The sequence below is a fragment of the Heterodontus francisci genome, chromosome 8, assembly GCF_036365525.1.
Source record: "Heterodontus francisci isolate sHetFra1 chromosome 8, sHetFra1.hap1, whole genome shotgun sequence".
Classification (NCBI taxonomy): Eukaryota; Metazoa; Chordata; class Chondrichthyes; order Heterodontiformes; family Heterodontidae; genus Heterodontus; species Heterodontus francisci.
The window spans coordinates 80,999,835-81,012,401 of NC_090378.1; the positions used below are offsets into that span (position 1 = coordinate 80,999,835).

Below are 12,567 nucleotides of genomic sequence, written 5' to 3' on the forward strand. Positions count from 1 at the left end.
CCTGGCCTCTTTTACTGCAAAGTAATCTAACTGGAAAAGCCCATGAGGTTTATTCCCTGTTGCCAGATTAGAGTTCATCAAATTATGAACTGACAAAAAATGCTATCCTCGGGGCATATGAATTAGTACCCGAAGCCTATCGCCAAAAGTTTAAAACCCTCAAAAAGCAAGCTAATCAAACTTATCTGGAGTTTGAAAGAAGTAAACAGCTGGCTTTTGACCAGTCACTGAGGGCTCTTAAAGTACAGCTCATCTGTGAGACTCAGAGAAGTAATTTTGTTAGAGGAATTTAAACACTCTCTTCCAATCACCACAAAGACCCATGTAGAGGAGCAGTGGGTCCAGAGAGCCCGAAAAGCGGCCGTTCTAACTGATGAGTTTGCTTTAATTTAAAAGTCAGTTTCCCAGAGAGAACCTTTTCTAGTCACCCCCGCAAATCCGAAAGGGACAAAGGGTGGGAAGGTGATAGGAGCCCAAACAGTCATGGGAGAGAAAGAAAAGCAGGAGGCACAGGGGACCCTCCTCTAGCCAAAAAGGAAGGTGCTGTGAGTAAGAGTGAGATCTGGAGACCTGTGTGCTTCCATTATAATAAGGCAGGTCATCTAAAAGCGGACTGCTGGAAACTAAAGGGAAAACCTATAGGGTTAATCAGAACACACCTGAAGAAGGAACCTAATGGAAAGCACAGCAAAGCAAGCTGTGGCTTTAACAGCAGTAAGAGTGAGACCCAGGAAGCTTACGGCTGCGAGTGCAGGAAAGTTTAATAGGATTCCTGAGGGTTATCAAGGTTTTTTGTCTGAAAGGAAAGTAACCCCGTACCCCTTGAGTGGGACAAGCAAACCCATGGTAATTCACATGGACACAGGGGCCACTAGATCCCTTTTACTAAGAAATGGCCTGAACTTTCCCCCAGAGAGTGCAGTGAACACCAGAACAGTGGTGAACAATATTGGGGGCAGTGCATGCCTGTACCTTTACACTGGGTGCACCTGGAGTGTGACCTAGTTTCGGGACCGGTGACTGTAGATTGTCCCTAGTTTGCCTGTGGATGCGGTTGATCTGCTGCTAAGTAATGATCTGGTGGCGGTGAAAGTAGTAGCCCCCCCAGTGGTGAAAGACCACAGGAGGTCAGAGAGGCAGGGCAATGGCAGGAGATGGACCCCTCAGTTTCCCTGAATGTGTAGTGGATCAGGCCATGATCAAACCAGCTCCCCAGATGAGACTGAATTAGCACTGCAGGCAGATGACCAGGTCTGTCTGTCTGAGACTTTCTTTGGGAAGTTCGAAGACCCAGGGAATGAATTAAATGGATTTTCCCTAGCTGAGGCTCAGCGAGCCGATCCAGTATTGTGAGAGTTAGCACAGGCTGCCCAGTCTGAAAGTGAAGCACAGGGAGTCCCTGATTGATACTATTTAAAGAATGAGGTACTGATGAGGAAATGGAATTCTCCTTACAAACCTGAGAGCAAGTAGTGGACAGTAGTTCACCAGTTAGTGGTGTCGCAGAGGTACCGGAGAGAGATATTAAGTGCCAATGAGACTACAGTGGCTGTACATGCCGGTATACGAAAGACCAAAGCCCGCATAAGACAGTAGTTTGACTGGCCAAAACTCCACAAAGATGTCATGGAGTACTGCAGGAGTTGCCACATGTGCCAGGTTGAGGGGAAACCCCAACCTGCAGCGAAACCTGCACCCCTAAGTCCTGTATCAGTGTTAGGAGGACCCTCCAGCAGAGGGCTGGTGAACTATAAGGGACCCCCGCCGAGAACAAAAAGGGGTCAGGCAGGCACAAGGCTGGCAAAAGGTGAGACAAGGGAAGGGGAAAAAGTGACCAAGAGGACAGGTTAAAAGAAGTCCAGGAGGAATCCCAGATGAAAACCCCTGCTGTCAGCCACCCCCGAAAAATGTGAAATGTTAGACCCCACATCGTCCTACGTAAATGCAGACACTAGAGTTGTTAACAGCATTTACAAGAACGTGCAGAGACAAAGAAAGACCTCTCGGGTGATGCCTCAACTAGTCAAAGTGCCATAGGGGAGTGCAGTAGAGTCTGCAGAAATACCTGCAGGCAAGACTATCTTCTGGAGCAAAGGGGAGATTAGCAAAGAATTCTCCCCCACTGTCAGAACCAAAGAGAATCACCCATCCCCCAAAGTCAAAAGCCTTTGCAAGACTCAGCAAAGCAATGAAAGAGAGTTCAGGATAGACCCGCCCACTACTGACTCACCTGAAAAAAAATTACCTCAGCAGGAAAAAAGCAGCCATGGAAATGGGCAAACGGAAGAGAAATTTCGCCCAAAAAGAACCACATGTTTATTGGGATGCCAAAAAAGGGGCGATTTTGATAAGTTTTAGGATTTGTGAATGAATGAGAGAAATGCATGGTGTTTTTTCTGTACCTTATATTGTCTCTTGACTCTTATGATGAAATCTTTTCTCAATGAAATTTTCTCAAATCGCATTTCATTCTGCTGGGTGTGGAGGTGTTATGTTCGGCCCCCACCTGCTAAGAATGAGGCACATTACTTTTGTCATGAACATTGACTTTTAACTGTTGTTGGAGCAAGGAAATGACTTGTTAAACAGACCAGCCATGGCTGGAAAAAAAGTATTTACATAAAAACAGACATCCAAGGTGAGGAAGCGAATTCCAGGGTCTGCTAAAGAGGACACAATTCACAAGAACCAGGACTGGTTAGACCAGCTGGTCACGTGACTACCTGGCTGTTCCAGGGTTTTCATTTGAACTAGCCACAAAGAGTTTGAACTCAGAAAGACTGTTTGCCCCTGGACTGAGAAAATCTCTCCTGTCTGCTCCCATCTCTTTCTCACAAACCTCAGAATCCACTGAAGACACATGAATTCCAAGAGAGAATAGTTTCCTACAGCAAACAAGGTTTAAGAAAAATAATGGGCCCCAACGAAAAGCAAGATCTACCTACAATCAAGGACTCTACAGTGAGCTCCAAGAACCGTAACAAAAACTCTTCAGATATTGCCTCAAACTTTTCCACTTTATTTCTTCTGCACTTTTCTGTCCCTATCTGCATGTGTGTATCGTGTATGCATGCTAGTGTGGACGCGTTGCATATCCACAGTTTAAGTTCAAGTTTAATAAATTTCAACCTTTTTTCTTTAAACCTAAGAAAACCTGTTTGTGCTGGTTTCTTTGCCTTATAGTTAGAAAGTGCTGAACAAGGATTCACCAAGGGGGGAGCTAAAAACACGGTGTGTTTAAAATTAAACCCAGTTACAGTAAGACCAGGTGACGGCTGAGAGTGCCCCTAGACATCTTTCTCATCTGGTCGTAACATGGTAGAAGACTTGGATTCTCTTTTATGTTGGCTGATGGTCTCTTCTCATACTTTCTCTTTGCTGCTTTTATTTCTTTTTTCACTTCTCTTCTAAACTTCTATATTTAACCTGGTTCTCACTTGTACTATCAACCTGTTATCTGTCACATGCATCTTTTTTCTGCTTTATCTTATTTCTATCTCTTTTGTCATCCAGGGATCTCCAGCTTTGTTTGTCGTACCTTTCTCCCTCATGGGAAAGTACCTCGACTGTACCCAAACTATCTCCTCTTTAAAGGCAGCCCATTGTTTAGTTGCCAATCTTTGATTCCAGTTCCTAAGAAGGGTCACTGACCCGAAACGTTAACTCTGCTTCTCTTTCCACAGATGCTGTCAGACCTGCTGAGTGATGCCAGCATTTCTTGTTTTTGTTTTAGATTTCCAGCATCCGCAGTATTTTGCTTTTATTCGATTCCAATTTACCTGGGTCAGATCTGTTCTCACCCCATTGAAATTGGCCCTCCCCCAACTAATTATTTTTACTCTGGATTGCTCCTTGTTCTTTGCTATGGCTAACCTAAACCTTATGATGTAATGATCACTGTCCCTTAAATGTTTCTCTACTGACATTTGACCCACTAGACCCACCTCATTCCGCAAAACCTGATATATTTCGATTGGGCTTATATCTTTGCATCATACTTTTGCAAACAAAAAAGAGGTTTTCCAAACACTTTGTTAAAAATGCAATACCCTTTAAGGTGTCCTTGCACAGTTCCTCTGATGGATCAGTGGCCAAATACAGTGCCATGTTGGGATCTGAGGCACATAAATCAGGAAGATCCCAAGTTCAATCTCCATTTGTGTTGAAAAGCAAAATACTGTGGATGCTGGAAATCTGAAACAAAAATAGAAAATGCTAGAAATACTTGGCAGGTCTGTTAGTCTCTGTGGAGAGAGGAACAAAGTTAACGTTTTGGGTCTGTGACCTTTCTTCAGAATTTTTATCAGAACAGTTATGATGAAAGTTCACAGACCTGAAATATTAACTCCATGGGCTGCACTTTATGAGTGTGCTGCAATTCGTGGCGGCACACTCGAAGAATGGCGTGCATCCCGTGCGGATGCGCCATCTTGAGCCCCCGGGATATTACGTGCGGGAGCTCATTTAAATAAAGGGGGTGGTGCGGCCGCCCCCGATGACGTCATCGGGGGCGGCCTCCGCGCCTCTGCCAATGGCGTCCGGCACCACTGCACAGACGCTGGCGCCATTTTTAAAGGGCTTTAAGCCCGCACAAAAAAGTATAATATTTAAAGGGACAATGTAAAGAATTATTATGACATTTGAAAATAGGTGATGGAGGCCCTTCCCCAAACCCCTCATTGCCTGAAATGACCATCAGTTGACTTATGTTGTTTTATGTAATACCCGAACTTTCCCCCCCAACCTTCAATCTTCTGCCCTCCAACCCCTTCCCACCATCCCCACATCCAATAAAAATTGATAACCCCGCTCCTCCATCCCTCCCGCCCTGAAAGTTTTATTACTCCCTCCTCCCTACCAGGTTGTCTCCCGGAACTCTTTATGGAGTTCCGAAGGTACACGAAGGCCGAACAGCGGCCGTAATATCGGAGTGGGACAGCTGCCGCCTGCAGGTAAGTTTATTTGCATACTTTAATTGTTCATTTACATATACTGATGAAGGGCCCACTGCCAGGCGACGGGAGGGAAGCCGCACCGATGTCCCGCCACCGCCAGTAATATGCGGAAGGCCCTTCTTGGCGTCGCGGGTCAAGGCGGGCCCCTCCCCGCAGCATTTTACCAGACCCAGCGCCGTGACCCACGGCGTCGAGGGACCGGTAAAATTCAGCCCCATTTGTGTCGTTAGTTGTTCCAAGTCAGGATAGCAAGAGGGCACTACAACTAGCCACAGTATCCCCTGTGATGGGGGCAGTGAGAATAATCTGTCAGGGTTCCTGCTTCTAATGGCTGCTTTCAAAGACCTAATGGCTGGATAATGGCATGAGACAGTTTCTTACTGGGAAGCCTGAGCAGGGGAATGGGACTGACTGGATTGCTCTACAGAGAGACAGTATGGATTTGATGGGCCAATGGCCTCCTACTGCGCTATAATAACTCTATAACTTAGACCACACCAGGGATTGGTGCCCTTACCCAGTAGACGATCTGGGAATCAGACCAGACCAGGGATTGATACCCTTACCCACAAACCCTGAAGAACTACTCACCAACGTGTTGAATTTATGAATTTTGCTTTGTGGAATGCTTTAGTGTTTAATGAACTTCTGCAGCTGTAAGCTGACAGTTGCTTAGTCAGATATTGTTACATTATATTGTGATATTCGGGTACCAGCTGTACTAATTGTAACAATTTGTGATCCATATGATACAAGGCCCTCTGTTTACAACCAACACATGACTCTTCTAATCTCTGCCATGAATGTATAACCTGAATTCTTTCTGTATCCATTTGTGTGCACATTTTGGTTGCTGCTCCTGACCTGAGCCCATAATTTCTGTCTCCCTTTCTTCTCTTGGTTCCTGTCAGGTCTTTCCATCTTGTCTACCCCACCATTCCTACCATCTAGTCATGCCACCTTTTATTTCTCTGCTATTGGGTACTTTGCACTCCCGAATCCCTACACCAGCCCACTGATACTCCTCTGCCTTCCTACTGTGCTACCCCTATCCTAGACATGATTGCCGCTTGGATAACCCAGCGGCTATACTCTGGGTCTCCTTTAGAATTCTCTGAAATTTCCGTCGAATTATCCATCACTGCTTCCTTATGAACACCAATTCCAAATGCCCCATCATCCTCTCTTGCCAAACTACCCACCCAGCGCACCTGCTGAGGTAACCTAACCAACCTGTGTCCCAGCACACTCACTCACCCACCACTATAACTCGGACTCTGCCAGTTGATCATTCACTATTCCTCTCTGCCTTTCTCTCCGGAGTGTTTATTCATTCATGAACAAGGCCTTTGCCATCCACAACCTATTGTGGGTGATTACATTGACATCCTGTTTTGACTGAAAAATGGGCTCCTGTGCTGGGGTCGTTCCTCTTGTATGGTTCCTAACTTTCCACCCTCATGTCCAAGGAGAGCATACTGGAGCAAATCTGGTGTAGACATCCATTGCCAGACCTGCATGAACTACATCTAGCTCTATAAATTCTCACTGTCCTCTGCTAAAGCTATCCACTACTGCAGAATCAATGTGCAGAGCAAAGATAACTCCTTACTTCTTACCTCCACTACTAGCCATTGCCTTAATTCCTTTTCTCTTGGCCCTCCACCCTCACCTCTAACAAATGTGAACAGCTGTTGCATTTCTTTGTCACAATTCTTGAGACCATTCATTCAGCTACATTATTGCATCCCTTCTTCCTGTTTCTCATTAATCCAAACTTCATCCCACACTTCCTCCTGCCTTAGCCCTGAAGCCCCTCTCTCTATCTCTCATTTCTCTCCCATCTTCCCTCATGTTGTCTCCAAACTTATCCATCAGACCCACCTCCTGCTCACTTAACCCCATACCTGTAAATTACTGCCCACCCAACTTCTCCTGGTTCCAATTCTAGCTGACATTATAAATGGTTCCCTCTCCTCAGGTACTGACCCCATCCATTTCAGAACTGTCATTATCATCCCCTCCTCAAAATACCTACCCTAGATCAATCTGTCCTTACAAACTACCGTCTCATCACTAATCTCTCTTTCCTCCCAAGTCCTTGAATGTGTTTTCACCATGCTTATCCATGCCCATCTTTTTTGCAACATCTTGTTTGAATTTCTACAGGTTTCTTCCCCTGCCAGCACACAATAATGATCTTAACCAAAGTCATGAATGAGATAGGGAGGAAAAAAAGAACCAGCACAAGCCCAGTGGGGCAAATGGCCACCTTCTGCACGATATGATTCAACAACATCCTCTGTGACCGTGACCATAGTGCATTATCTCTCCTTGTTCTCCTTAACCTTTCTGCAGTCTTTGACGTGGTCAACTACACATCCTGTCCTCCGTTGTTTAGCTCAGTGGGACTGATCTTGTTTGTTTCCACTTGTACCTGTCCGATCATAGCCAGAGCATCTTCACCAGTGCCTTCACTTCCCACTCCTGCACCCTTGCATCCAAAGATCTATCCTTGGCCTCCTCCTCTTCTTCATCTACATGGGGTCACCGTCCACATATATGCTGAGAGACTGTACCTCTCCACCACATATCTCAACCCCTCTTCTTTCTCTATTGTTAGATTGCTTGTCCGACCTCTAGCCTTGGATAAGTTGCAGTTTCCTCCACGAAACATCAGTAAGGCCGAAGCCATTGTTTTCAGCCACCATCCCACCATATACCTCCATTACCAACAATCCCATCCCCCTCTCTGACCACTGTCTCAGCCTGCACTCTGAAATTGCTTCCCTAAACCCCTTTGTCTTTCCATGTCCCTGTCTTCCTTGAAGACCATCCTTAGAACTCACCTTTCACTAAATGTTTGGTCACTCCTTCTGTTATCTCCTCTTTTGCTTCTGTATCCATTTTTCCTTCACCTCTATGAAGTAACTTGGGATATTTTTTCTGTGTTATAGGTGCTATATAAATGTGCATTATTAGAATCATAGAGTTATACAGCACAGAAACAGGCCCTTCAGCCCACCTTGTCTGTGCCAGCCATCAAGCCTATCTATTCTAATTCCATTTTCCAGCACTTGGCCCATATAGCCTTGTATGCTATGACGTTTCAAGTGCTCATCTAAATACTTCTTAAATGTTGTGAGGGTTCCAGCCTCTCCCACCTCTTCAGGCAGTGTGTTCCAGATTCCAACCACCCTCTAGGTGAAAAGATTTTTCCTCAGATCCCCTCTAAATCTCCTGCCCCTTACCTTAAATCTATGCCTCCTGGTAATTGACCCCTCTGCGAAGGGAAAAAGTTTCTTCCTATCTACCCTATCGATGCCCCTCATAATTTTGTATACCTCAATCAGGTCCCCCCTCAGCCTTCTCTGCTCTAAGGAAAACAACCCTAGCCTATCCAGTCTCTCTTCGTAGCTGAAATGCTCCAGCCTAGGCAAAATCCTGGTGAATCTCCTCTGCACCCTCTTCAGTGCGTTACTGTTCAGTGACGCCTTTTCACAAATGCAGATATAGACACTGGCCGGAATTTTACGCCGCCCCAGTGGGTGGAATGGTGGCATGGGGGTGGCATAAAATAGAGCGACAGGCTTCGGGAGGCCTCACCGCCCCGATTCCGCCTCCGACCAAGTTTACGGAGGTCCGGCGGGGAGGGGGGGGCCGGGGGGTGAGAAGCCGTCCGCCCGCCCGAGGCCAATCAAGACCATCAAGTGGCCACTTAACGGCCACTTAAGGGCCCTCGCCCGCCTCCACGGGTATTTTACCCGTGGCAAGCGGGTGTGCCGGTGAAGTGAAAGGCCGCCCAGATATAGTGCCGGGAGGGGTGCCTGGCAATCGGCCACAGGGTGCCCGATTGAGAGCCGCCCCCACCTCCCAACCCAACCCCGGGATCCAAGACGCCCCCCCCTCCCCCCAAACGACCACCCGAGCCTCACCAGGGCACGACCGATTCCCCTGGTGAGGCAACTCAAACATACCTTTAGTCCTGGCTCCTTGGTCTCCTCCTCGGTTGGCTGAGCTGCAGTCCCAGCAGTGACCACCGTTCCCGATGGCGCTGCTGAAACTAAGAGCTGCCGGCCTGCTGATTGGCTGGCAGCCTACTGAGGCGGGACCTCCTTCCTCAAGTGGGTGGAATTCCCGCCTCGGGCCAATTAAAGCCTGAGCAGGTGCAGGATCGGCACCGACATTGACGTCGGAGTCCGGCTCCCGTCCGCCCAGCGTAAAATTCCGACCACTGTGACAGGATAGGGTGAAGCTCAGCTGCGATGCTCTCTGTCATCAAATAGGCTGCCAAAATTCATGCTCTAGCCTTACACAGGAGTCAACCACTTAACTGAAAAGCTGAAATAAAATCAAGAAATGCTGGTAATACTCAGCAGGTCTGGCAGCATCTGTGGAGAGAGAAGCAGAGTTAATGTTTCAGGTCAGTGACCCTTCCTCAGAACTTTTATTTAACTGAAAAACTTGTGCCTTTAGAATTGCATCTTCAGTCGAAAACTCAAGGTGGCAGGAAGAGGATTTAAATATTGTAAACTGTAATATTTGATTTCACTAGCCTGTGCCATTTTCCATTGTTAGCACAGCAGTAGCTAGTCTATTACATATATCAATACACAATATAAGGTAGGAATATGGAATCAGTCAGCAGGAATGGGAATCCTCAGCTGCATCTCCCCATAATTGACTAATACTGAGATAGCCTGGAAATAGCAAGGCTTAGCAAATTGTGTGATGCAAACTATGGGTTGAATGTGGCTGAACATTTTGTTTATATTTGGGGGATGAAAGGAAAACCTTGTAAAATATGCAAAGTCGATGACCAACCAACCCCTGATCACTGACTCTAGGCCAAGAAATGTAGACATACTCTCCAAAATCTCCCCACTCAACGAGAACAACAGGGATCTGGTATCCCCCGCCCACTCCCCCGCCCCCCCCCCCCCACCACTTCTCTCCCTGCTTCATACCAGCAAGAATTACATTTACATTTCATCTATAACTTTAGTGATGGCTCCAGTCATGAACAGTATCCATAGCAATGCATTACAGACAAGTCCAGGCTTACCTTCACTCAATGTCCAAACAAACGTATTCCAAGAGGGGTCACTCGATTTTTCGGGATTGCAAACCTGGCTGAACAGTTAATAGTCCAGAGCTTTAACATGGGACTTTCCCAGTCTATATGCTCAGTTTCATGTTGGATAGTGTCTTACCAATTAAGGCTTTATGCTAAGTCAAAATGTAGTCCATATATTTTCTTGAATATCAGGCTTTGTCTTTGCAGGTTAACTATCATAACTTTTTGGCAGTACCCGTTATTGCCTGAATCACATTGAATTTGATTCACTGGATAATTGTGACTTTAGGCAATGGTGAAAACTGGGCCATAACAAGTGGCTGATCCGCTGTCAGCCATTTTATATTATCACCCAAGTCAAAATTCTTCCAGTGATCCTTTCTTCAATGGATTTTTGACTTTTTTTTTTACCATAGCCTGAATACTGACTCAATACATGTTGTAGTTATCCTGACTCCTTCCAATATGCTCTTCATAGAAGCCTTTGGGAGATGACATTGCTTCTGATCCAATATTTTGTGACGATTTCAAGGAGAAATGTAACATCAACCTGGCTTTTGGATCTCCGACAGTAAGTGACATTATTTTTCCATCTAAATGTGTGCTATATTTCCTACGGGTGCTGAGCTAGAGATTATTTTCTGATCATATTTTTCTAACTAAATGCTAACTGGCCACAGGATAAACTTTAAGAGAAATCTGAGGCTTGCCCAAAAAGACACAATGCCAGTGGTCTTAAGTTATACTACATGGGTGTGCATCACTCTCTGCCTAAGGAAAGTGGAGATCACCAGCATGCTGATTAAATGTTCGAGTTCATGGGATATTTGATTTTCTACTAATCCCCAGAAGATTCAGATTGTAATACCCCAAGTTGTAATAAAAGACTTATACAATCAGCTTAAAAAGTTCCCAGGACTTGTACAGGGTGATTATCATCTGATGGTATTTAGACTCTATCCCTTTGACTATACAGCTGAGGATCTGGGTAACTTTCGTTCCTGCTGTCACACACTGTGCTGTTGGTTTCAGATATTGGTATCTATCAATAGCCCAGGTCCCTCTCTTGTTTTGTGTCCCATACCCTTGGCCAACTTAGTTTATAGAACAAAGAACAGTACAGCACAGGAACAGGCCATTCGGCCCACCAAGCCTGCGCCGATCTTGATGTCTGCCGAAACTAACACCTTCTGCACTTCCGGGGCCCATATCCCTCTATTCCCTTCCTATTCATATATTTGTCAAGATGTCTCTTAAACGTCGCTATCGTATCTGCTTCCACCACCTCCCCCGGCAGCAAGTTCCAGGCACTCACCACCCTCTGTGTAAAAAACTTGCCTCGCACATCCCCTCTAAACTTTGCCCCTCGCACCTTAAACCTATGTCCCCTAGTAACTGACTCTTCCACCCTGGGAAAAAGCTTCTGACTATCCACTCTGTCCATGCCGCTCATAACTTTGTAAACCTCTATCATGTCGCCCCTCCACCTCCGTCGTTCCAGTGAAAACAATCCAAGTTTTTCCAACCTCTCCTCATAGCTAATGCCCTCCAGACCAGGCAACATCCTAGTAAATCTCCTCTTTACCCTCTCCAAATCCTTCTGGTAGTGTGGCGACCAGAATTGCACGCAATATTCTAAGTGTGGTCTAACCAAAGTTCTGTACAGCTGCAACATGACTTGCCAAATTTTATACTCTATGCCCCGACCGATGAAGGCAAGCATGCCGTATGCCTTCTTGACTACCTTATCCACCTGCGTTGCCACTTTCAGTGACCTGTGGACCTGTACGCCCAGATCTCTCTGCCTGTCAATACTCCTAAGGGTTCTGCCATTTACGGTCTACCTCCCACCTGCATTAGACCTTCCAAAATGCATTACCTCACATTTGTCCAGATTAAACTCCATCTGCCATTTCTCCGCCCAAGTCTCCAACCGATCTATATCCTGCTGTATCCTCTGACAATCCTCATCATTATCCGCAACTCCACCAACCTTAGTGTCGTCCGCAAACTTACTAATCAGACCAGCTACATTTTCCTCCAAATCATTGATATATACTACAAACAGCAAAGGTCCCAGCACTGATCCCTGCGGAACACCACTAGTCACATCCCTCCATTCAGAAAAACACCCATCCACTGTTACCCTCTGTCTTCTGTGACTGAGCCAGTTCTGTATCCATCTTGCCAGCTCACCTCTGATCCCGTGTGACTTCACCTTTTGCACCAGTCTGCCATGCGGGACCTTGTCAAAGGCTTTACTAAAGTCCATATAGACAACATCCACCACCCTTCCCTCATCAATCATCTTCGTCACTTCCTCAAAAAACTCAATCAAATTGGTAAGACACGACCTCCCCTTCACAAAACCATGCGGTCTCTTGCTAATAAGTTTGTTTGTTTCCAAATGGGAGTAAATCCTGTCCCGAAGAATCCTCTCTAATAGTTTCCCTACCACTGACGTAAGGCTCACCGGCCTATAATTTCCTGGATTATCCTTACCACCCTTCTTAAACAAAGGAACAACATTGGCTA

General features: G+C 46.0%; 1 protein-coding gene across 4 annotated transcripts in view; it reads left to right on the plus strand.

The window, feature by feature from the left end:
• The window catches only part of LOC137372948 (uncharacterized), a 74,618-nt gene that overhangs the window by 26,118 nt on the left and 35,933 nt on the right, over nucleotides 1-12,567 (plus strand). For all 4 annotated transcript variants that reach the window (XR_010975532.1, XM_068037505.1, XM_068037506.1 and 1 more), the window contains one exon: nucleotides 10,511-10,603. Coding sequence is in view for 3 of the 4 variants with exons in the window: in XM_068037505.1 (XP_067893606.1) it covers nucleotides 10,511-10,603 (93 nt within the window). In the remaining variant the exon portion in view is untranslated. The remainder of the gene's footprint in view (nucleotides 1-10,510; nucleotides 10,604-12,567) is intronic.